Source organism: Gasterosteus aculeatus, chromosome 10 (genome assembly GCF_964276395.1).
Source record: "Gasterosteus aculeatus chromosome 10, fGasAcu3.hap1.1, whole genome shotgun sequence".
Lineage (NCBI taxonomy): Eukaryota > Metazoa > Chordata > Actinopteri > Perciformes > Gasterosteidae > Gasterosteus > Gasterosteus aculeatus.
The window spans coordinates 5232627-5259429 of NC_135697.1; the positions used below are offsets into that span (position 1 = coordinate 5232627).

At 48.5% G+C, this 26803-nt stretch overlaps 1 protein-coding gene across 6 annotated transcripts in view; it reads left to right on the forward strand.

Annotated features, from left to right (window-relative positions):
• epha10 (EPH receptor A10) overlaps window positions 1–26803 on the forward strand; it is a 111655-nt gene that overhangs the window by 28377 nt on the left and 56475 nt on the right. For all 6 annotated transcript variants that reach the window (XM_078081188.1, XM_040188344.2, XM_078081189.1 and 3 more), the window contains one exon: window positions 974–1646. In XM_078081188.1, coding sequence (XP_077937314.1) covers window positions 974–1646 — 673 coding nt within the window. The remainder of the gene's footprint in view (window positions 1–973; window positions 1647–26803) is intronic.

The following is a 26803-nucleotide window of genomic DNA, read 5'->3' on the forward strand; positions in this document are numbered from 1 at the left end:
GCACCTTGTTACCCAGTTCCCATCTGGAGTCTGGCCAATACGTCCACAACACACCCATGGTAAATATTTTATAAGCAGCAGCGTACACATACACTGTTTAGCATTTGGTATGTTGAATCACTGTCCGCTCGGGTGGGGGGGGTCATGCAAAGCTAAATCTTATCCCGGTATCATACTTAAAATGCAAGATGAACTCTTAATATAGTTTGTTAATTAATCAATAATTGCCATACAGCTTCTAATTGTTAAAACTATGGCAGGATAGTTGTGGTTGGATTGATGTTGATGACCTGTGAACACGATCATTTTGATACCATCTTTGAAAAAGAAAAAAGATGAGAACTGATACAGATATAATTGAAAAAGACAAATCTTCTGTAATAATTCCTCGCTTGGTGAAATCCAGAAGTAAGGCTGGAGCTGCTCCGAATACTAAATTAGATGTTTTTATTTGACTTTCAAAACAGTCTCATTAACCATTTCCAGAGCAAATTTGTACACGTTTGCTGTATGTCTATTCAAAGGCAATTTCTTCAGAGTGAAAGCAGCGATTTGTAGGCCAAAAATACTTACAAAGCATCCGTCTCAAATGCCATTACGTCCAGTGACAGAGGCAGTGGGGATGAAGAGGCACGAGCTGAGAAAGCCACTAAAGTCTGACCCGTGGTTTCGGAAAGGAGGCTGATGTAATGGCCACGGTCATGCAGTTTGTCGTCTGCTCTGTGACGTTATTAAAGAATCTGAGTGCCGATGATTCCAGACACTCATTAGATTATGTCATCGGACCGTTAACCTGCACAGACTGTATTCTTTCTCTCGGACTTTTGACTTTCTTCATTATCTCTCGTTCCTGCTGATTCACCGTACGTTGTGTTCAGCCTTAATCTTCAATCCCTATTTCCTGTATTTGACATTGCATTACACTCCATCCTTTTAATTGTTTGATTGTTTTGCCCCCCCCCGCCTCTGTCAGTGGGAGGAGATCAGCGGCGTGGATGAGAAGTACAAACCAATCCGGACGTACCAGGTGTGCAACGTGATGGAGCCCACGCAGCAGAACAACTGGCTGCAGACGGGCTGGGTGGCGCGTCGAGGCGGCCAGCGCATTTTTGTGGAGCTCCAGTTCACGCTGCGCGACTGCAACAGCATCCCCGGCGTGGCCGGCACGTGCAAGGAGACCTTCAACCTTCTGTACGTGGAGACGGACCGGGACCTCGGCGGCGTGACCCGCGAGGACCGCTACACCAAGATCGACACCATCGCGGCGGACGAGAGCTTCACGCAGGGCGACCTGGGCGAGCGGAAGATGAAGCTGAACACGGAGGTGCGCGAGATCGGCCACCTCAACCGCAAGGGCTTCCACCTGGCCTTCCAGGACGTGGGCGCCTGCGTGGCCCTGGTGGCCGTGCGGGTGTACTACAAGCGCTGCCTGGCCACCGTGCAGAACCTGGCGGTGTTCCCCGACACGGTGGCCGAGGCGGCCTTCGCCACGCTGGTGGAGGTGCGCGGCGCCTGCGTCAACAACTCCGAGGTCGACGCCGACAGCCCTCCCAGGATGCACTGCAGCGCCGAGGGGGAGTGGCTGGTGCCAATCGGCAAGTGCAGCTGCAGCGCCGGCTACGAGGAGGGACACAGCAGCTGTGAAGGTAGGAAGTGAAGGAGTACACTGGTGGATAGAGGAGGGGAAGGAAAAGATCGATAAACGGGATTGTTTGAGGCGTATTTAAAAAGCAGAGGGGGCGAAGGACATCAAGTGTTGTTCACTTCCAGTTCTTCACCAGAATCAAAACTGATGTGAGAAAGAAATGGAGCAATGAGAACAAATGTCCAACTTGCATATTCTGTGTTTTTGCTTTGCTAGCAGTTTCCAGATAAGATAAGATAAATTCCCTTCTTTCTACCTCCAATAAAGGACGGACAATAATGACTTATTAAGGAGATTTTTGCAGTGAAGCTGAGGAGACAAGCTGGCGAGGGAAAGGAGGGGCAAAGGAAAGAGACTTGTAAATGAGATGTTCCCAGTAGAAGAACAGAATAGATTAAAAGAAGTGAAGGAAAGCCAGAGAGGAAAGATTGAGCCATGGATATAACGTAAGCGTGAATGCGATTGCATGTAAGAAAGTGTCGAGACAAGGAGATGAGTGCACTTTTATTTTTGAAAGGACACACAATGGAAGCAGAGAAAAGCACTCTCCCTGCCGATAATGCCGATGTGAAATCAATGCAGGGCATGCAGCGAGGTGAACGGCGTGTGACTACACACATCGCCGTGTGAGGTGTGCGTGTGAACACAGTGACTCGTTTAGTCTTTCTTCAGATGCCTGTTGGGTTTAACACCACAGCCTCTCTTCTAACAGTTGTGTGTTGCCTTCATGACCTACACACCCAGTAGCATGAAGCATTGTCTCCGTACAGCTGGTGGGTGGCGCGCTCTGACGTAAACGCAGAGGGATGCTATTGGAAAACCTTTTGTCACAAGCCATTGCTCAGGCGGCGGCAGCAGCAGCAGTTTCATCGCCTGACTCTTGCTGTTCGCTTTCGCACCCCATCTTGCAATTGTTTGTGCAATGCAGCGTGGGTGTTGTGGTCACTGGACAGCAGACCGCCTAATGTAGGGAGGGAGGGCGGGTTAGTCAGAGCTTTGGACCCTTCAGTCCTTGTAGTTCTGTTGATTGCTATTACTGGAAGTGAACTACTTGACGTCCGATTTACAGTTGCTTGGTTTTCCAGCCAACTTCAGAAACACAGAGAAAGATAAGAGACGGATGGATTTAGTGGACTGACGTTGTGTTAAGCCAAAGATGAAAAGACCATCTGTGTTCAAGGACAGTGTCTGTGCTTTTTAAAATAAACTTCCAATATATATTTTACTTTTGTTTTCCATTTTAGGTTTATATATGCACAAAAAATAATTGTAGTCGTGGGCCAAAACAAGTATATTCCTTCCATAGCATGCCTAGTTTTGTTGCGTACTTGGTGAAGTCCAGAAGTTGCAGAGCAAATCTGCGGTAAAATGAGGAAACACTTGACGGGAGCCAAACACTGTTTCCTGAGGGGAAGTCCTGCGTTTGTTTGGCCCCTGGATGACCGGAGTTGAACTTTCTCGCTGTCCATCACGCGTCGGTTGACTGTCTAATAACAACCTTGGATGTGTTTGAGCGGCGGCTGCGCCGCTTATTATGTTTAAACTCGTTCTGCCCCTTTTGTTTTGTCTCTAATAAAAGCTGAGCTCGGAACGATGAAGATCCAACACACGGAGAGCAGATCGGGAGACACTGTAGGGATGAAGTGCAAGGAGGAAAAATGTGAGATTTCTGCCAGGAGACTGAAAAGAAAAATAGAGGAGGGGCCGGCAAGGAGGGTGAAGTCCAGTGGGGAGAGAGAGAGAGAGAGTGCCGTTTCTCTGGTGCTCGTCCTTCTTTGGCCAAAGTTTAGTGAGCAGCAGGTTGGCCTGTACTGCCTCCCGCCCCCTGAGATCTACCCACACAAACACACACACATTAATACACGCACACACTTCTCATTTGGTGCCTCATTTCTCAGTCCAGCTGTAATGGTATTAATATGCACCCCCAACCCACGACACCTCCCACTGCACCAGAGCTATTGATCAGCCGTAATGCTCCACTAAACTGAGGAATTGCGCTGGGACTGCTCATAAGCACATTCAGCAGCGTGTGCGCACACACACACACACTTGATTTCACCCGGTGTGTGGACAAGAAAGACATTGTAGGATAACAGCAGTGTGTTACAGGGACTTTGTGTCGCAATCACGCTGGCGTTCGCGCCTCTCGAGGACATGCACGGCCGCCTGCCGCCAGACACAAAAACATAACCCTGCAACGTTCAGCCAATTTCTCTGTGTGCGTTCGTCGCTACGTCTTATTTACTCTGGGGTCTAATGTAAGTTGAGTGAATGCAAATGCACTAAGCGCCTCCGGGCCGGTCGATGGTATCGAATGGCCGGTGAGTAGCTATTGATAATAGTCCAAGCAGATAGTGTCGCGCAGGAGAGAAGAGCATCGTTACCACACGCCGGTCACACACACACACACACACACACACACACACACACACACACACACACACACACACACACACACACACACACCGGATTCAGATTGCAGCGTCTTTGGCTCGTTGGACCGTCTCTAACGTTTTGTGCCATTTTCATGGCGACATGGATCATTATTATTCCATTGCTGACTGACTTGAGTTGGCTTCATTTAACAGGAAGATTCAGCAGAAAGCCCAACCGTGTGTTTGCTTGTGATATTTCTCCAAATACTCTCAGGTTGAAAATATGAGATGATGGTTTTGGATGTGTTTGTTTTCAGGCTTTACAATTTTTATTATTTTTTCACATATATATATTTGTATTACAGTGCCTCTACAGTTAATACCCCTGTGAATCCCCTATAATATATTTACCGAGCGCCACTTCACACACAGACAAATTAACCTACATTTGAACTCCTTTTTACTCTGAAGACGTAATTGTATTACAACCAATTTAAATGTGCATTTTTGGGATCTTGGGTTGAGCACAACAAACGCACCCAGGTGAGACATGAGATAATTAAATCTATTCCCCTGACACATACTGAGATTCTTTCCCCACATGTCTTGTTCCTTTTTTGCCTAAAGTAAGATGATCTATGCAAGAACATCACAAAACATTTTCAAAGAAATTTCCACTTAATTTGAATCAAACAGTGACAACTTGAAGTGACTCACAATCCCTTTAGAATGCATTATAGTCATGCATGTCATTGAAAGCGTCACAAAAAGGTGTTTAGGATTTAAATTTGAGTAATATGCACTATTCAATCGGCCATTAACTACTGAAAGAAAAAAACCTGGGCTCTAAAATGAATGAGACTCCCTTAATCCCGAGGGGCTCAGAAGGCTGGAAGACCGCGAAGAGGAGCGTAAATGTGAAGGACTCTGTTAATGAAAATGATCACAGCCGCCCACTCGGCTTCCTCTTTTCAGAACACTTGTTACTATTCGTTTCGACCCCGCGTGCAGTCAAATTGTTTTGTTACGAAATGCCGGAAGCAGGAACAGGCGGGGGGGGGTGATGAATGATGTAACAATTCACCTCGCTAACACAGTTACATGCGCGTTTGTGCGCGTGTGTCTTCCAGTCGCGTTGGTGAGCTCCATCCTGTTCCAATTAAGGCAGGCTGCTCTCTCCCTATAATTACCGCGTGCAGCGCGCCTTCAGCAGACTCTTATTATCTGTTGTTTGCCGCTCCGCAATCTGTCTCTAAGCACATTCGCCACCCCGCTATTCCTCTCCCATTGCTCTCCTTCCCGCTGTAATTTACTACACGCCTCCTTTCTCCCCCCTCAACCCCCCCCCCCCATGCTCTCCTTCATTCCACAAAGACGTGTAGGCTTCATTTTAATCCAACTGATCTCAGCGGTGACTTTCTTTCTACCTCCGGTTCTCTACGTCCTCTTTTCAAGCTTCACTCGAACCCGCCGCTTCTGTGTCTCCACTCGTCTCCCCCTGACCCCCCCGCGGAGACCATGTGGCAGGGTGAGGCGGGTTAACAGGCTGGAATCTGCTGGAGTGCGAGTGTGTGTGTGTGTGTGTACACCAAATTTGGCCCCAGCGCCCAATCATATGTTTTCTAAAGTCCCTCCCTCTGTCGCGCTCGCCCCCCCCCCCTCCCCGATCCGTCTTTTGTCACTTCTCATGTCCTCATCAAACCTTCGCTAACTATCAAAGCCGCTCAAAGCCGCTAGGCACCTTCCCTCTCCAGCTCCTCTTTCCTTGCCCTTCTCTCTTTTATCACACTTCTGTTATCTTCTTCCTTTAACTTTATACCAGCTCCTCTTGGCTCGCTGCCCCCCCTTCCCATCTGGTCCTCCCCCCCCCTCCCCCACTCCGCCCTGCTCTCCATCTCTCTCTCTCTCCCCACCAGCCTCGTCATCCACTGCTCTTAGTCATCTCGCTCCCCAGCTTTCATTCTAAATAATTCACATTCTCTCGGGAGACAAATGTGTTCCTTCGAGGCCAGCGTCGGATGTATTTATGTAGCCGGCCAACGCGGTCAAGGCCGCGCAAACACACACTCGGACCGTATGCGCGCGCTCACTCGCACACGGACCATTAAAATGTCCCTCGGTTATTGAAAATGTGAGCTGGAGGGACGCCAAGCGTTCGCCATTGATCGACGAGGACGGAAAGCGAGAGGACGGCAGCACAGGAAAGAGAGCGAGGCGCTTTGGGGCACGGGGGGGGGGGGGGAATGAACACGTTAGGAGGTGGAAGAGATTCGGTGTGTGGCGCAAAAGAGCCGTCGGAGCGCTCCAGTGGTCGCCGCTTGTCAGCTGCGCACAAGAGCCGGATGCATAAAATATGAGTTGTAAAAGCGGACGATGATTTCAAACGCACACAATGGTGCTGTGGAGAGATGGCGGGGGGGGGGGGGGGTGTAGATGTGGCGGTTTGGAGCGGTCGCGACCACCGAGTTGAGTCAAACATTCAGTTAAGGAGGCAAAGTATCCTGAAAGCGACCGTTATGTTAGTACGGCATAAAAAGAGATGAGGAAGCTTTGTTCCTTTTCTTTCCCCCCTTTTTTATTTTTTCTCCATTTGTGTATTTTAGGCGTTCACAATCCTTCGGGGGCTCTACAATACTGCCACAATGAAACCAAACACGTAGGAGGGTATAATGCTTCTCTCAGTGTGAGTGGAAATCAGCTGCTCTCATTTGAATGCTTTTGATTAGATCAGCAGGTAAAAACCTCAAACGTAACCGAGCATTGTAAGAAATAGAGGCATCCCTGAGGGGGGGTTGTGTTGTTCAGCGGTAAACAAATGATTTACAGAAGGGACATTAGAGTGTGAATCAAAATAGAACAATGACAACGGCTGATAAATGCACCCTTTTCCTTCATTTTACTGGCCTTTTTGTGTTTATTTACACATTGGCGTGCAAGCTGCCTCAAACCATCAATGCAAAATAAACGTTTAAAAAACCTGTGGCATTATTTGAAAAAAAATGTTTTTTTTTTTCTTCGCTCATACAAAGTGGACATTTTGGAGACAACCACGTTGATATAAAAATGTACATAAATAGCAGTTGACGCAATAGTTAAGATCGATAAGACCCATACAAGAGCATCTCTACACAGACGAGGGTGGAGGACCAGACAAAGACAAACTCGTGTCCTTCCAGCGCATGTTGAGTCAAATGCGCGTTGACACAGCGGGCCGGAGCTGCCGATCAGGCGCAGATTGGGGATCACGTTTGAGGCGCTCTGAGGGCGCAGACGAGATGCCCCCGAGGCCGAAAGTACTCTGTCTGAAAAGTGTGTATATTATATAGTATATATTTTTATTATTGATGCATTACATATGTAGTAGTTTTCATTGTTGGTGGTTGATCTTATTAATTATATTCATGATCCATTTTATAATTTGTGTGTGTGTGTGTGTGTGTGTGTGTGTGTGTGTGTGTGTGTGTATTATATATATATATAGATAGATGATATTTTTTACATTTATAATTTTATGTCAAGGGAAATGTGCAGTTAAAAAAACAAATTATGATTTAAGTCTTAATGGAGCAGACACGACAGATCGGCACATGTGCTGCCAAACAGGTCCCTCCCCCTCCTGTTAAAAATGATATATCATAGGTGAGAGGGCACTGTCGAGCAATTGCCCCGCCGTTCAGCAATCCCCTTTCTCCATCCCCATTCAGCCTCTGTAATAACTTTCCATCTGCTCAAAATTGATGTGGGATCAGTCTATAGATCTGTCTGCCCCCACTTAACCCTGGAGAAACGCACCTTTCCGTTCGAAGCGCTCAAAGCGCACGTTCGCCCTCATTCAAAAGCACGTCTTAACAGGCAGGCCATTAAAGCAGTAATCATTTTTGGCACGCAGGTGTCTCCGCGGTCACTGGAGGGAAATGGAAAAAATAATATTGCCATATTGTTTCTAGAAGTGCAAAGTCAAAGGTGAATGGATTCGCAGAATTAGACTTGACAATTCTTTGTTAAACTCATTGGAAGCCCTCAACCACCTCCGTTTCCAGCAGTCTTTCTGGTATTTAACGAGTTTAGATTGTCTGCGTCGTTACACGAGTCATTTCACTGTGCAGTGGTCCTTCACGTTTCATCTGCACCTCGTTATAGTGCAGTCCTACCGAGGCCTGTGTTTGCATGCAAATGCCCTCTGTTTGCTGCCACCCTGACGTGTGTGTGTGTGTGTGTGTGTGTGTGTGTGTGTGTGTGAGCACGCCGGCTGTTGTCTCTGTATCACAGCCCGGCTAAGGGGCCTGGCGTGAGGACAGACAACCCCTCCGCCTCTGGCTGCACAGCGAGCCTGTGCCAGCTCTGCTTTCCATCCCCCTGCCCTCCTCATTTTGTTGTCATTTGTCGTCTCCCCCCTCCCTGTCCAACACGCCGATGCACATTCAGAAGCCGAATCCGCACACGGCCGATCTAAACGGATGGCGTTTCCAAGGGGACACTTGCCCTCCACATACACAACTCTGCAACGTCGTCTTCCACACGTGGGACGAGACCCACGCGCAGACCAGCACCACACACGCGTGCTCACACACACACGGGCTCATTCCCACTCGCTCAGAAGCGCATGTTATTTGACCCGTTTCTGTCGCCTGCCTACCACTCGCTCACCACTCGCACGCTCATTGTTCAGACGTAAATCATGCATAGTCCCACAAACACCTGTAGTCCTCCTATCGACTAGACAACCCATAATCCCCTTGGATGGACAGGCTCATCAACACACAGACACTCTGAGCGCTCCCACCGCATAAATCTCCACTTGGGCTAAATCTCGCTTTTTATTCTGCCAGAGATGTGGGGGATTTTGTGCGCACACTGTATCAATAATCGTTACATGCTCTCTTTACACACATGGACGTGTCCCTCAGTCTCTCTCTCTCTCTCTCTCTCCGTGGCACTCTCCCTTTCTCCCTTTATAATGCACTCACACACGCAGGGGGGGGCGGTGGGAAGAGATTGGCGTCCTGAGGCGAGTGTTGCGGGTGACCTTTCCACAGTGCGGCGGCGGAGGGGTCCCCTGCAGCGCCTCTGGCCCGCCGGCCACACCGAGGGACGGTGGGGGGGGGGGGCGTTAGGTGGGCGGAGCCTGGAGTGAGCGAGTGGGAGAGACAGACGGGTGATGACTTGGGCTGTACGTGTAGTCAGAAACACCTTTTACCTTCAAAGCTCTGCCGCTATCATCTCATGGCGTGACAAGAGTGCTCCTGTTGTGACCACAACAACACACGGGACTTCTTTAAAATGACCTTGAAGCTGTCAGACTACTTCCTTCCAGAATAGTAGAGCAGCGCTGGCCAACGGTCACACAGGAATTGAGAGATGACAGCTTGAAAGACTCGCCGCTTTCGTGCCTCTCTCTTTGCGCGTTTTAATTTCCTGTGATGTCCCAACACCGCTGAGCAACAAAGAGGAGCGCTGGCCTTGTGAATAGAAGATCCAATCTTCTCCGAAGTGTCACCGCACGACAGAAAAATCCAACCAAACTCCCAGTGCCCAAATCTCTCGTGTGTTTCTCCCTGTGCCCCTCTCGCTGTTTGTGTCTGAATCCTAAATGACGTTGCCGATCTTATTAACACACCTGATAGACGGCTCAGGCTATATACTGGAACTGCTTACGCAGATTACACGTCAGCCTTGAAAATACAAGGCGGCCTTTGTGCTGTTTGCCGATCTCTTGAGTAAGATGCAGAGTTGGTTGAAATCTTTATTGTATCTTAGAGGGAAATGCTAATGCTAAAACAGCGCTGTACACGGTGGTTACACACCGAGGCGCCCTGAGGTTCCCACCGCAAAGGGCCAGCACAGAGCAGTGCTGAAAGTTCTTCTGCTGACGGTGGCAAAGTCTCCCTTAGTCTCCCTTTGAGGTTGCAGGTTTGGCTTGACTGACCAGCTCGGCCTGTCGCACTCCGCCGCGGTGGGTGTTGTTAGCTTGTCAAGACACCCGACGTGGATCTTCTGGATCAAGTAAATTGAGGCGTAAAAAAAAAAGGATTTCTTCCACAATGTTATTTTCACCATTTACGCAAAACGCACAAATAAACAGCAGCAGTGTCCCCGCTGCGTTTGTAAGTGGCATAAGTGCCCGAGTCCCCCCCCCCCACCTCCCACCCTCCCCCACTGTGTGCCTTTCTGCGCCGTTGCGTCAGCTCACCATCCAGAACAATGTAAATCTAGTGTTGAATTAGTTATTTTCCCTCCCTATCATCCATCACACAGGACGCACTGAGAGTCCGTGCGGCGCTGTGAACCATCGCAGTGTTTACACGGGATTGTGGAAACGGTAAATTTTGGGTTGGATACGAGTCTGCGTGTGCGTTGCCTGTGTGTATTATTTGCCACAATCGCGTGGATCTGAGGCTGCAAAGTATCATCCAGTCCGAGGGAAAGAGATGGACGGGTGGATCATCGCGACATACAGCAAGAACGGATCAATGGCTGGAGGGAACGACGGGGGGATTCAGGGACAGAAAGAGAGAAGAGGCGGGGGGTGGGAGACAGGACCGCCTGCTTGGAGGGAAGGTCATAGTCAGCGGGGAGGCTCCAAGCCCTGCTGGGCCAGGGACACGTAACATAAGCTCCCACAGGCCGCTTCTTTGCCCATTCGAAAGTAATCCCACATTTTGTGGCCGCCCAATGACGAGCATCAGCTACCTTTTCAAACATAAATGAGGCTAATGAGACACGAGAAGTCAGCTCGTTACGAAGGCGCGCGAGGGACACTTATGGCCTCCCCGATGAACTCGCCGGCTCACACCCCCCCGGGGGCCCCCACCGCTCCAATGCACCGCGCCCGCACGCAGGCTACCTCTCGGCGCCGTCTCATCCAGCCAGCATCATCTATTCCTCCACGTCGTTATTCCCGTTCGGCGAGAGGATAAATCTGGTCCCCGGCTCACGAGGAGACAACTGCAGACAGAGGTAGATGGAGCCGGGGGCCGAACAATTAGGCGCAGAGACAGATGGGCAGAGGAGCGACAGACGACTGCTCGCTGGGTGATGGAAGGAGAGCGGCTTTGTGTGACATGTTTGAGACGGGATGGAAGCGCGTGTGTGTGTGTGTGTGTGTGTGTGTGTGTGTGTGTGTGTGTGTGTGTGTGTGTGTGTGTGTGTGTGTGTGTGTGTGTGTGTGTGTGTGTGTGTGTGTGTGTGTGTGTGTGTGTGTGTGTGTGTGTGTGCTGATGATTTCCAGCTATCTTCAGAGTTGGAGCTGTTATGAAAAGGCGGCTCCCCTGTATGGGATCTGTAAGTGTGCAGAGGGTCGTGTCACAGCTGTAGGTGGAAATAAATGAACTGGAGGCTGCCTCTTCCTCCTTTCATATTCTCTTTATCCTCCAGGCGCCTGTGTCTCCTGATGCAACTGAGCCAGGAGTTGATATTCCAGTGAGAACGTCTAGTGCCATTGTCAGTTTTTACTCTTTAGTTTAAAATATACTACTTTCCTAAAGACAATATCTTTCGTTGTCGGGTTCTAACAATACGATTTCCTTTGTAGAGCTTGCTGAATGAATTTAATCTTTTAATGTTTAAACCTTTTCACTATTTTAAGTGATTATCCTGCATCCAGTATTTCTCTCACTGAAAGAAACGGGATGAATCCAGTGGAATAAATGCGGTACAGCCCTTAATGATGAACAGAATTCTTAGCATGCGCCGTATTAACTCAATATTCAATAGCGCCATTCAAGAGGAATTCTTTCTATCTCCTCACTTTGACTGGTTGATTGTAAATAATTTGTCGAGGGCTGCAGGAATCTGTCCTCACTGGTGCAGCAGATGCGTCTCCATGCCTGGCTGTCACGGAGGTGATGTCTTATATCAGGGTAGCACAAATTGACCTGGGCCCCCGGGGCAGCCTGAGGGGACACTGCTGACTCCTCCTGCACCGTCTTCAGTGGCTGTCAACTGCAGAGAGAAGCTCTGCCGGCACATCTCACTTAGCCCGCCGCGGAGGACCGACTCTAGGTTGGTTTACACTAAAACGTCTGGGAATGGACAAGGCGACAAAATAATAAAACCTTTTCTCTGGAAAGAACTCTGGTTTTCTTATAGAGACGCTACAGAAAGTGAAGCGTGTGTTGTTGATTATTTATTGTTTATGTATTGTTTGTGTTTCTTTGTTGCGTGTTCACTTGAATAATGGCCCCAAACAAACCATACAGTTTATTTGTAAGAATAGTGTTTTTACACTAAGTCATATTCTTTACAAGAAGCGCAGATGACTCTGCTTATATATTATTCTACATAATAATATAGAGCTTTGACCGGTGGCTCTATCGGATATGGCAGAAGGAGGACCACGCGTCTCTGAGCACGGGCGACTTTAGTGTCCTGCTCATAGTGCATCTGCGCGTGTGTCTGGAGGGAGGCGCGTTGGTAGCGTGTATGGTTCCCAAGAGGCCCATCAGAAGCCTCCACCTGTAAACACAAGCATCAATAACCTTTCTCCTCTCTCTCGCTCTCTCTCTCGCCCCGCTGACTGACTGTTGTTTATATGGTTGTAAAATTCAATTAGGCTGCAGGGGAGGGGGCCGGCCCGCATTACTGCCTGCTAGGGTGACGTTTCATTTGCAATGAATCATGGAAGGCAAGCAAAACAACACTTCTACTCCCATCCGTCCTCTTCTCTCCCCCCCTCCCCTCCCCGACCCCCTCTGCTTCCCTGTCCCTCTCCGCTTACTTCTCACCCTCGCGTCGTTCCTCCGCTGCACGAAGCCTTCTCCCCCTTGATTCCCCGTCCGGAGCCGTGATGCTCCAAAGCTCGCTCTCGTTCACCCCCTGAATATGTACGAGGGAGTCGTATTCAGCAGCGCTTCTCCTTTCTCACGCTTTGTCTACGTGCCCTTCAAGTCATGTTTTTTTTTGTTGTTTTTTTACCATCGCTACTCCACCATGTTCAAGATGAGGGTTTTAATTCCTCCGCTCTCCTCCTACCTGTCTCGTTTTGATCGAGGCCGCGACTTCAACATTTCAGGTCCGCTTCAGCTCCGACCCCCCCGCCCTAGAAGAAACTGTCTCATCCAATCATAACATACATCACTTTCCCCGGCAAATACAGCGGCAGGCCACTGCCACCGCTGAAAGGGTTGGGACAAAGCCGGCTCTGCCCTGGGACACGGAAAAAAGAATTAGAAGATTTCCCATCTGAGTGACGGATCGAGAGAGTTCCCTCGCTCGTAACGTGCGAGTGCTCAGCATTTTTTTATTTCCCACCGTGGATTAAAACAAGAGAAACCTCTGCTTGGGCCCACAGAGAAATCGCCTCCTGTGCTCATCAAGCTAATGTAAACGGAGAGGAATGAGTAGGGCGGCATTAAGAAAAGAATGCAATAAAGCTCTAAATGCAGAAACCGCCTCCCTCATTAAAGAAGGGATTCGGCGTAAATCTGGGATGAACTGAATCATCTTATGCAACGACATCCACGTTGAGGAGGGAGGGTGCACATGGACAACATGCCAGTAATCTACCCAGAAAGACTCATTTTTGGTTTTGGCCTGTAATTCAGAAAATACCAATGTACACCATTAATAATACACATCCAATGTGTCTTCATTGTTATTTTTATTTTGTTCAATTTCAATATTTGCATATTCATAGGTTCTGGATTTATTTTTTATGATGAATTGAATAAATGTCTCCTGAATCGACGCGCATGTGGGCATTCATGGGCCGTGAGCTCAGGCCGGTCGGCCGGCGCAGGCGCTTCATTTACGGCGACACCACATAGTAAATGATGCCTTTCGCACAACGCATCGCAGCTCGGCGGGACGGAGCCACGGCTGACCTTGGGGTGTCGGTATTTGCATTTGTCTGTCGGGCAGGTGTGCGTTGTGATTTGTTCTTTGAAAGGAAGAATTAATCTCGTTTTATATTCCGGTTGAGATGCTCTGTGCAGATTGCTTTTTATATCTCAGTTACCACCGTGGCGCGCGCACACACACACACACATTAACACACATTATCTCCACCTCTTCCTTGCTTCCACTATTATTCCCCCACACACACACAAATACACACACTTGCATACTGGATGTCCACAGTGGGTCCGTCCGTATTGGGACAAACCCCAAAGGGAAGGACATCTTTATTTAAATCCAGTTGTCTGTGCCCACTCCTAATCTCCACCCCTAGGAGGGGATTTCTTTGTGCCGCTCACTGATGTGATTTGCACCGGGAGAAGGGATGGAGGAGATGGAGGGGTTAGGGGGGTAAAAAGTGAGTGATGGAAGACGATAGGATGTGACAAAATGTTATCAGTCTTTGGAAAGGCCGTGGACGTAAAGGGAAAGGATCGTAAATATGAGATTGCGGGGTTGTGCGTTTGGTCATAGCTTCTAGGGTGACCAGTCGCTGTGCTGTGGGAGCAGCATTTCCATTAACCCTTAACACCCATTAAGTATCACCCACTTTCTATAAGGAATGCACAGATGTAGTTTACCCAGGACTCCACAACATACCAACGATATGCCAATATCCCCCCATCCCATAAATATCAATAGAACGGTTCTACACAGCTGTTCTTCTATAAAGACCTGTGACTGTTTCCTGCGGCGTCTAGTGAAAAGTTTTCTTACCCCCCACTTGAGCCTATTTTTCCTCTTCAGTTTGTTTCAGCTTCAAACATCACAACGTCAACACACATTAGCGCCACACGGTGACGTTGGCCGAGTTCTTGCTCGGCATGATTTTCTTCTGTAGCAAATGTTCTACAACGACATGTTTTTGCTGGTGCCGAAAAGATCCTCGACTGCCCTTAAATACCACATTGAAATAGGTGTTAACATTGCCAGCACGCTAATTAGAATTTGTACATGAATAGACAAGGAGAAATTGCATCGAACAAAGTAATTAACATGTCTTTTTTGATCACGGCATATTCTTAACACAAGGTTCTTCAAGGTGCTGGTTTTGATGTAATCTGCTCTGTCAGAATGCGTTGGTGAGTAAAAGGAGCCGTGGAGGTGTGCAGAAGCGAAGGGGGGAATGTTTCGCGTGTCTCTGCAGATTCCCGTGGCCTCTCCGCTCCATTGCCGAGCGCGAGGGGGGAGAAGCCCGTCGTGTGGACCCACTCAGCGTGCTCCCGGCTCTGCATGGCCCTGCCTTTCTGCATGGCCACACTGCGTTACACAGCTAATCCTTAGAACTCCAACCACACCTGACTCTTTACCTCCAGTCTCCTTTCAACTTTTTTCCTCCCTCCCTCCTCTCTCTCTTTCTCCCGTTTGCGATCTTGCTCGCTCACCCTCACACCAACTTTCACCACTCTCCTACTACACCCTTCAGCCGCTCTTTCTCAAAGGCAAAAAGTTTTTCCACCCCCCCGTCTGAGGGATTGGATCGATCCGTCTTCAGGTCTCCCGTCGGTGGCCTCGACCGATGGGGGTCGAACCATTTCACTCCGCATGGGGAGAGTACGCCTCGTTTCTCTGTGCATTCCCCTTGACTTGTCTTCCCCGTGCACCCCGCCGCTCCCCCGTCTCTCTAACTGACACTCCCACAGCGGCTGAATCGCTCTCGCTCTGATCGATACCTTCGCTTCCTCTTCGCCTTTCCTCCCGCCTGCCTGGGCCTTCCCACATGCGGCCGTGTCCTTCAGCTCTGTCCGAGGCCCTCCCTGCACCTCCGAGGAGGAAGACACCAATTACTAATACCGCGCTGCGTGCAGCCTCGCACTCCATTGGCTCCTCGGCGTAAACCGCGACAAACACGTGTTAGTGTGTGTGTGCACGTGGGGGTGTGTGCGTATTTCGTCACAGCGGCACAAAAAAGTCCACCCGCCCCCCCGATAAGGCGAGTCAATCCGCAGTGTGAGAAAGGCAATAACCCCTGGTGGCAAACCTCTTATCTCCCATCTCTTCCTCCCTTATTTATCTCTCTCTCTCTCTCCCTCTCTTCCACCCGTGTGTGATCCAGAGGACGCCATATAAACACTCCTGGTAAGAGGAACCAAAACACACAAAGCGAGAAAAAATAACAAATCAATAAAGGAGAGACCACATTTTGTTGACATGGTTGAGCTCTCGGGTGTGTGTTAGCGCAGCTTGTCAAATGCTGTTTGAGTCTGCAGTGATGCGTGCTGTCAACCCTCGATCACACACATCGACACGTCTGACTGATCATGCACACATGTACGCACACTGCACTTGGACACTCGCGCAGTGTGCGTGACCAGCCACTCATCCCCTCCATCACTCTCTCCGTGTCCTGACACACTCTGTCGACTCTTACTGGTCGGTCTGCGTTGGTGTTGTGCAGGGTTTGTTTTTTCCTCTTAACCCTGCACGGCTCTCACTTCCTGCTCCCTCAAGACACATTTGTCACTTTGTCATTTGTCATTCTGGAGTCCCCGCGGCTGGCTGGCTTCAGTTGCATGTGTGTTTCCCCCAGACACGCCGCAGCTGCAGCCTCATTCTGGACCCATTGCTTCACATCGTGCTAAACACTCTGTATTGCATCCAGCAAATGGAGTGCTAGCATTTGCTGAGGAGGTTTTAACAATGTGAGTAAATAGAACTAGCCGTGGAGTTGAAATGAAATATTTATAGAAATGTACCTCCATGTAACGATGTCCGTTAAGCCGCTATTACAACAGACTTTCCAACTAGGAAAAGAATGTTCACCATGGAGGTGGAGTAGCTGAATCCCCTCGAGGTGTGTGAGAGAACAAGTTTCGATCTTTTGGGCGAGCAAACCAGTTTAATTCCCTCATTCACTTCCTCTATATACTTTGTTTTTTGCTCTTTATCTCTCTCAGGACGATCGGCATCACTAATTCATTCCACCTCTTACCTCCCTTTACCCCTCCCAGAGTAGATGGCGTAATTAATTCATCAGCTTGTGCTTGTGTGTGTGTGTGTGTGTGTGTGTGAGCTTATGTAGCATTCAATGCAATAACATTGAGAAGAGATATATTTGTGTGTGCGTGTGCTGCTTCAGGCTACCTGCAGTGCAAGACGGAAAGTGGGAATTGTGAAAAAAGAGGAAAGGAAGAGGGCCTTGGCAAGCTTGAGTCCCCAGTGGACACAGTCAGAGACACATGCACATCCAACGTCCTCCTAGATCTCCTCCTATAGCATACAGCCACCCTGAGGCGCAGCGTTAAGGCAAAATTCAGCGCGCGCACACACACACACACACACACGCACACACACCATATCTAGCCACATAAAAAAGAAAAGCACAAAATGGCGTGTGGCATATACTCTCCACGCCCCCCTGATTAGCATACGAGCACGCACAGGGGATCGCCCCCCCCCGGCTCCACATCCAAGACTGAGTACAACAAAGAGACACGCAACCCAGTCCCACACCGGCCGCTCGGTGTTCACCAAAGGAATGGCGTCTTTCCCGTTATTAATGTCTCCGTGCCGTGACCGGCCGGCTCATCAGTGGGCGACGGGCGGCTCGGCGATCACTTCCAAGCGGCTCCGGTCACGAATAAGCTCTGAGGTTTATGTCCCTGGGACGAGAGCAGTGTCGTATGGCCGCCGTCCGCCCGTCTGTCCTCCGCAGCACAGGTCGGCGCGGCACTGATGAAGGGCGAAGATAACGGCGGCATCAAGTCAAGGACACGCGCGTCTCTCCGTTTCCTCGCTGCTGTATAGATTTCTGTGTCTGGCGCTCGCTTAGTCTCTCGTCTCCGTCTCAGTCTCTCAGCTCACATTGTCATCTTTTGGTCCCTCTCTCTCCCCCTCTGTTTTTATTGGCTCTTTCCTTCTCATCCTAATCTTTCCTCTGGTTTCATTTTTCACTTTTTAAATTTTTTTTAGGAAGCTTACTCATTCTCTTTGTTTTATCCGTACTCGTGGAAGCGCGCACATGTCAGGGCGGAACTGCCGTGAGCGGAACTTTTTATATATCAATATATACGTGTGTGTGTGTGTGTGTATATATATATATATACACAAGTCTAAGACTTGTTTCCCCTACCATTATGTCGGCGGGGCGCACGCTGATGCTGCTTTATTGATCCCATTACCGTATGCACCCAGGATTCCACGAGGAGGTCAAAGGTCAGGGTCGGCGACACACCAACAGAGGAGCGGTCCGCCTTCTTTTTTGGTTTTGTTTGTGTATTGACGGACTAATTGATTTTAACGTGTGTGTGTTTCCCTGTGAGTGCTGCTGGTTAGATGTTTCTCCCACTGAGCGAGACGCGCGCCCTGCGGCTCCTGACTGAAACCAGCCTCTTTAATTGTGTCTTTCTCCATGCAGTGCACAAACATCTGTTTGTGTTCTGTTGGTATCCGTTTGTTGGGGTAGACGGATAAATGAGAGAGCAACGCGAGTGGCCGTGTAACACCCTGAGATGAAGGGAGTGCGGAGCGAGAGCCGGGGGAGGCGGGATGCTTTGAAAATGTCATCTGACTTTCAAGTAGCTGTCGAACTATGAAATGCCGGCCGCGGCAGATCCGAGCGCCTCCGACCGAGCCGGGGTCGCCTGCCGCCACGTGGACCGGAAGGAGATGAAAGACCCTTCTTTTCAGCGCCTCCTATTACCATATTACCAGATTTGCTGGCGGCCCGCGACTGATGTTACAAGCCCTTCCCCTCAAGTTCAGGCAAATGTCTGCTGCATGACATCAAAACACTCTCTATCTCTCTTTTTAATGTATAAAAGAAACAAGCGATTTAGAGTGCAAGAATCAACAGTCCTCACGCTGAGAAAGGGGGGGGGGAGAATGGATGGAGATGATGATGATGATGACGATGATGATGATGAGGAGGATGATGTGCCCACAGCTGCAAAGCCCCTCGCCCTCCTAATGGGAGGGTTTCCTCCTTTCCTTCCCTCGCGTTCACATGCATTCCCATCCTTTGTTCTGCCCGAGGCGCCTCCTCAGGATCAGATCTGACTTGTCACGAGAGCGCAGTAATCCCTCCATTACAAGTGACCCGCTCTCTCTCTCTCTGTGTGTGTGTGTGTGTGTGTGTGTGTGTGTGTGTGTGTGTGTGTGTGTGTGTGTGTGTGTGTGTGTGTGTGTGTGTTTTAAACTCTTTAGTGTCTTTAGTGACACAGATGGAATTATTCATGAAGCATGTGTATTCCCTCTCTGGTCTCATGTCTTTCTCCTCGTCTACTCCTGCTGGCAGACGCTCGCTGACCATCAACCTCACGCCATCGCAGCATGTTTCACTTGGTGCTGCACAGAGCATCTATACGTAAGGGCATATGGGCTTGTACAGGATTGTGCATGCAGGGTGGGGGGGGGGGGGTTTGAGGATACTGCAGTGAGTTAGTCTCGGAGTTGGACAGCGGGGGGGGGCAAGTTACAGTTTCTTTCTCGATTGTGTTCACATTTTCTGTCTGTCAAGGCTGGTTGTATGTTATTTTGTTTATGCTTAATATTCATCTCACCGTGCGCTGAAATAATGGGATGTTTTTACATTTTTGTGTTTTTGTCTTCTCGTTCAAGCATTAATGCCAAACATCTGCTGTTTTATACCATTCTAATCTAATGTCTTTCATTTTTGGAAATCTCAAATCAATACAAAGAAGTCACCTCGGGCTCTGATAAATTGTGTTTAACCACTCGTTTGATAAATCAAAGAACCTCCTTCTGTGTGTGTGTGTGTGTGTGTGTGTGTGTGTGTGTGTGTGTCGTTTGCCTTTGATTGATCAGCCGTGGCCTGCGATCAAACACAATTAGGTGCGAATTCTCCAGAATGTATATCGACATGTCTCCTCCTGTCGCTGCGTGTTTGTGTGCGGGTTGCCGAATCGATGGGTACGCACACACTCTGGAGGCGTTATCACACTGAGCTGACGCTCTGTAGTTGTAGGAGCTGATAGATTACCTGCAGGCCCATCTGCAACACTAAAAACACAGACTTAAACACACTCGGCCTCCTCGCACCGCTTCACATCTACGGATCCCAGCGCTCCGCGTCCTGTACGTGAGCGTGCATCCGGGTTGCCCTCGTCTTCATCAATCGCAATGTTCCACATCTCAATCAGTTATTGATTACCAGTATGTGTGCGTGTGTGTGCGCAGTGTTTCCCTTTGTGCAAAAGCCAATGAAAGCCAATCACTAAATGAGAGGTATAAATAAAGGAAAGGATGGATGGAGGAACGAACGGCTTTAGTCGTTTATTGACCACTGTGTATCATAACTCAGCATGTTGTGGTCTTTGTCTTTTGTGGGGTTTTCTGCAGTTGTGTGGATGTGTGTTTCGCTGAGGGGGATGTTTGCAGCAAAGCAAAGGTCATGCATTATATTTCGTCCCGGTGAGCGAAAATATACAATGCAATTTTTCCTATTGTGGATTCTTTTCATTTTTGCTATGTGTGTGCCTGTCAGCCTGGCTCTGTGTCAGCTGCAGAAGAAGCACAAAAGCTGCTGCTCTTGTTGTGTCCAATCACCTTCGAGCGCCTTCTTTTTGTTTGAATACAACCCGGCGGGATTTGTGGCCATTTAGCTCCGTCACTACGGGTAACGGGGCCCAGTCATCACATTGCATTCTTGTCCGATTATGAAGGCTCTGTGGTAGATATCATAGTAGCACAATAAGTGTCTTACTTATACTAGCGAGACGCACACATGCTCCACTGCAAACCAACCAAGCCGAACAAAATATTTTGCTACGCGGAGCTGCGGAGCCGCGGCGAATTGAATTGGATTTGCCGACTGCAACTCATTACATAGTGACAGCAGTTCTGGAAAGCGTCTCATCTAACAAAAGAACAATGAGTTCTGAACAAACTATTAACTGTTAAAGAGGGTTTAATCATGTATAACTGATGACTATGAACTTCTTCATAGTTTTGTATTAGAAAAGAGATCAGTTTCTTTGTCTGAATTTAATTTGCCGCAACGTGTTGTGCTAGCAAATGCGCTCGTGTTAATTGTCCTGTGTTTGGTGCCGGTTCCACTTACGGCCGCAACTGGGATGTAATACGCCGAGTCGGAGGGAACGCGCCCCCCCCCCGTGCCGCTCGCCTACTCCAGCCTCACCGCCGGCTGCCCGAGGGAGTCACTTCCACTTCCCCTATTCTGGTGAACGAGGCAGACATGAGGCTGCGGCCTTTGATCTTTGCTCTGCGCCCACCTGGCCTCCCTCCTCCACGCTGGACGCTGACATGCAGCTCTGATCCTTGCGCCTCTCCGATAATAGAATGGCCCTCGCTCTGCCCTCGGAGTTGCCCTCCCAACTCATCTTTTCAGGAGCAAACGTCTCGGCCGTGAGGTTTCTGTTTTCCTGTTACTGCAGTCTGCACCTGGTTGTCCCTTTCCACCACTTCAGCTTTGGCCTATCTGATTCAGAAATGAGATGCGGTGGGAGTTGAGTTGGAACGACTCGATGCTGCCGAGACAGGTTTCTAATGCATAACAAGTATAAATGTTTCATAAACTGGAAAATTGTCATATGGACACTTTATGGGGACACACACACACACACACTGCAGCACCCTGTGAAGTCCATCTTGTGTTAACGGTGTAACAGAGCTGTGTGTGTGTGTTCTGTGTTGAGCAGAAGTGGACCTGGCTGTATGCGATGTCTTCGCCGTTTCCTGTCTTGCGCATGTCACTTCCTCTCTAATAAACTGTCATGCCGGCTAATCTGCCCAGCTGGCACAGTCCGCTCACGTGTTTGGAAGAGAAGGCGTGCGTGCGAGTGTGTGTGTGTGGATATGTCTATATATATCGATATATATCTCATACATAATATCAAAGCACACCAGAAGTAAACAAAGTTGCATTAACTGCGTTAAAATATTTTATCTCATTAATCTCTGCCACAATAGTCTCATAGCTTAACAAATTAACTTTGACAGCAGTTACATAATATAAATTCATATTACATTGAATTCTTTTTTTCTGTTCTTTTGAGGACAGTGATTACGAGTGATGCTCTAAACCATTTACAAAAATAATTTAGTGTCCCATTAATTAAATCAGATGTTGCGTATTAGGTTGTTATAATTCTAGCTGTTCCTGTGAAGTCTTGGCAGTAATTTACAACATGTATGTAGGTGAAATAGGAAGCTGAATGCGCCGCCTCTGTCTTGCATGTAGCACCACCTATTGATTTCTTTAAGGGCCATGCTAACGGACCTACTGAATGCCAAAAAGGTTTGGCTTCATTACCACTTGATGCAGAAACAACCATGTGACGGCCCTTTATTAAATGCTTGATTCCGAATCCCATCTTTGCTGGCAGCTGTTTGAGCTTTATTACAGTCTGTCCTCGTAAGTGCTTTGTCATTCCTCACCATCATCTCCATCCAAGGTTTATTAAATGTCCCGGGAAAGCAACCAACTCTTCACTTCATCGCGACACACAGACTGCAAACTGGTCTAAAAAATTGCAATGTAGAGTCATGACTTTTTTTTTTTTTATAGCTTAATTATAAATACAGGTTCAGTCCCACTTGTTTAACAGATTGTTGTGTGACAGATTATAGTCCACTGACTCCATTGGCCTTTTTAACTGCCGTTTATCAGCAAGTGCCGGGACATTTGGTAAACATGCCAGACAGCCACATTAACAGGGAGCACCATCAAAGTGGAATTTTCATATGTCCTCTTTGACAAAATTGTATGGACATTTTCCAGAAATTTGAAAAAACTATTTTGGTAAGGCCTCAGTTTACTCCCTTTCCATCAGCATACAGTTAGTTTGTTTTTTTCATTACATCTGTAATAATGATAGCTAACGAGTCCATGTGAACAGCAGAATGTCTTGAACCTGCAAGTTTGGGTGCGAACATCTTACGCTACTGAGGCGCAGCCGAGGTCTGAAAGGTCCAGATTTCTTCAACCATACCATTTTTGATTCACTCTTCCAGTTTCCAGAGTTTTTAAAGTTGTCACCTGAAGGGAGAACACCGGTATTACGCCATCATTCACAATCTTTTCTCTTTCAGTTGGACAGGGAGACGTGGAGAGAGCATGCTGGGAGACATTCAGTTTAAAAAGTCTCCTCCACTCTCCTGTTGTTGGTTTCAGTTTGTCCTCTAACACACAGCAGGATGTCTGAATACTGCATGAAGTACTGTGCGTTGTTCTGTCTCTGTGTGTGTGTGTGTGTGTGTGTGTGTGTGTGTGTGTGTGTGTAAGCCTGCCATGTCCCCTCAAGTCAACACGACAACACTTTGTGACAAAACTGCTGTCTCGCGCTTGGCAGGGAAGAAAATAGTCCTTCATATAAAGGTTGGCATTGTCCTTGCAGGCGGTGTACTTGTCTCTGCTCTGTGACTCAGAACAAAAATCCAAAGCGGCAAGCGGGAGAAAGAGGGAAAATAAAACATTAAATCACATGAAACCCTGACTGCTAAGCAAGAAGACTGTCCAGACGGACCCGTCTTATGTATCCCGACACTTCCTCCTTCAGCCAACCGCTTATTCCTGTTCCAATGCGCCCGACCCCCCCCCCCCACCATCCCCATCCAGCCCACAGCCTCCTCCCCCACTCTGCAGGGGATTTGTCGCAATTCCTTGTACCATCTTTGCTTGCCGTAGACATCCGGGCGGGCCGGTGCTATGCCTCGAGGCCTCAGGCCAGGTGAAGCTGCTCGCTTTGTGTTGAATTAAATGATAATTAACTGTCCTTGAAATGCAACATTTATACTCTGCATTAACTACCCAGCAGGATCTCCTTCAGTATTTCAACATTTTAAGGTAGACCGCTCTGATCCAGAGTAAAAAAATGAAAAAAACACCTTTTACAGCTTCCACTGATCCGTTTCAAGACTTTATAACAGACGATAAAGGGTATCAGAATAAAGGCCAACCCATAAAACGAGGGCTCTCCGAGATGAGGTGTCGCGGTGACTCCGAGCAACTCGTCAGTGTCTGACGCCTCTCCCATCTCCTTTATCGTCTTCCTCTTTTGGCCTCGTCTCGGATCTTTCAGTCACCGCCACTGGCGTTGGGACTTCTTCCTCACTGTCAGAGGCGAGCGCTTCACCCGCTTGCTGCTCGTTTCGTAGTATTCCCCCCTCGCCCTCCTCCTGGAGCCCCCAGGCAGGGCGTCTGCTGCTCTGACTGGACACTCGGCAGCTGGTTGAGCTTCATCACCATTGTCAAGGTTGTCTGCAACGGCGACGTCGTTACGATCCTCCTCATCATCATCGCTGACCTCCAGTTCATCTAAAATGACTCTGAACACAGACGACGAATCGCAGCCAGGGGAGAATTCCCCCCTCCCGCTTCTAATAATTCTTATATTGGCCAACAGCTATGTTACCATAACCACCCATGTGATATGTTATTAGGAATATTAAGGAGATTCTACAAAAACACAGTATTTCATCATATTCTTCAGTTTGCGGTTGATTATGACCAACGTGGTCTGCGTCTCCTTTCTCCGTGTTAACAGAAAATATAAACTCTTAAATCCCCTTTAAATGATCAATCTTTGTTATTGAAGCAATATACCGTAAATTCCGGACTACAGAGCTCACCTGAATATACGAATGTACGTTAAAGGCTTAATGGTACGTTTACGCCCAACCGCTCCGTTTCCTTCTCCGACAGACAGATTGGTTGCCGGTAACTTAAATGTTGCTTCATACGCATTCCTACGTGTTTGAATACGATGCGCAAAATGGTTCTTAACACAATCAAACGTCTTCCTCGGCGCGTTAGCCCATAAAAAATGATACATTAGCCACACTGTTGTATAAGCCGAAGGGTTCAGAGCGTGGGAGAAAAGTAGCGGCTGATAGTCTGGAATTTACGCTACAATCCCCAGGGGCGCCACAGGGATCCGTACTTTTTTGGAACATGGGTAACTGACAACTTCCCTTTCAATTCCATCAAAGTGTGTAACAAACTTATTTCATCCAATTTATAGAAGCTGCTGCACTGCAAGCTCGTGGAAGGGAAATCACATTAAACTGTCGGCTCTGGGATTCTTCTAAGGTGCCAACAAGAACGCTAGGAGCAGACTTGGAGAAGGCCTGCAGATTATTAAGCGTGTGTGTGTGTGTGTGTGTGTGCGTGTGTGTGTGTGTGTGTGCGCGCGCGCACTGTGTTGTTGTTTTTTTGACTTGGGCTCCTCACAGGCGGAGTGATCCCACTCGCTGCTCTCTCCTCGGAGCCGGGAGACAGCGAGAGGTATTAATGGAGAGAGTGGTGGGAGGAAAGACGGGGATGAGCGGGCGGAAGAGAACATGCTGGATTGATAGAGGAGACGGATGGAGCCGAGGTGACGGGGGCAGGGGGGGGGGGGGGGGGGGCGAGGGGGGCAATGCAGATCAACAGCGGGCAAGAGGCGAGGAAGAGGAGGCGCAGGCTTGGTTCCAGATGGGAAGATATTTTGGCAAGTATGGCTCCTCACCCGCCGCAGAAACTGCCAGTAATGACCTATCCTGGCCCGCCAGGAAGCAATCACGCGGTAGTTTCATCTCTGTAATCAAATCGCTCTCGCTCATCGTCTCTCCAGCAACTTCATTCGCTTCTTCTTTCCAGACCGCTTTCAATCACTTTCTCCTGCTCTTCCATGTGCTCATCTTTCACTCTTTTGCCACTTTTTTTTATCAATTCGTTTAGGCCACACGTGACCCCATCAGTAAAAGTAAAGAAATAAAACTTGGAGGTGGTGACATGTAAGCTGGGTGGGCTGAGTCTGAGGGATCCTTGGAACAAGAAAGAAAGGGAAAGCAGAGGGTGTGATTCTGAGTATTTGTTGCCTCTGCATAAGCGAGTCGTCGTGTACCCCGGTCGACCCTGCGTGCGAGGACAACTGGCTGATGTGCCAAAGGCGTGATTATAACAAGGACACGGCCCAGCAGGAGGAGAAGCGCCAGAGCCGGAATAAGTTAGTGGCGTGTGTGTGTGTGTGCGCGTGCGTGTGTGTGTGTGTGTGTGCATGTGTGTGCGCGTGCGTGTGTGTAGACAGTGAAGTTAAGGAGTTTCTAAATGGGCTCAGCCAACCGGAGAGACTTTTACGATACAAAACCTGCACTGCAGGACCTTTTTTCAACCACAATTTCAAGGAAATGGCTTGAAAAACAGAAGTACAGCTTATGGATCACTTGAGTCTGCAAATGTTTGTACAAGAAGTGCGTTGAGAGACCTTGAGATCACTGAATCCCACAAAGATCAATTACCCCACACGCTGGCCTTGTCTGCCAACAACATAACTTATGTTTCAGTCTTGATCGGTAAAAGTGGGCTGACAGTGAAGCACTGAGACAACACGTGGGTTAACATAACGTTCAAGGATAATTGTTGTGACATTCTCTATTTCTTTCTCACCGGTACAAATTTCATGGACGACCAAAACCAACAAAGAATTCCTTTTTGCTTTCTATCCAAATCCCGATGCATCGTTTACCTCTGTGACACAGAGCTCTACTGATTACCTAAAACTAAATCACGCCCACATCATAACTAATTTTCTCAAAATATCAACATGTGTCTCGTGTCCTGTAAACAATTCCTAAAGTGACAAAATACCAAGTGACACATGACCATTGAGGATGTAGCTAAAGGTTTTTTCCTCGCAGCATTCCTGAGCCTTAACATTGACTTTGTGTATTGCATTAATGATCAAGAGGTTCTGCAGCACATAAATATCCCCGAGTAGATCCCTGGGAAGCGTAGTGTTGGATCGATTCTGCATACCGTTTTGGTTGCATGGAGAACAAGGGTTTGAACTGTGTAGTAATCACTGTAGGCTTTTCTTTAGGCGGTGCCCCCGCAGTGAGGCTCCGTTAGAGATACATAGAAAGAGGGAGGGAGTATTGAACCACTCCGCTCACACACACCCACACTCAGTCCACTCGAGCGCGC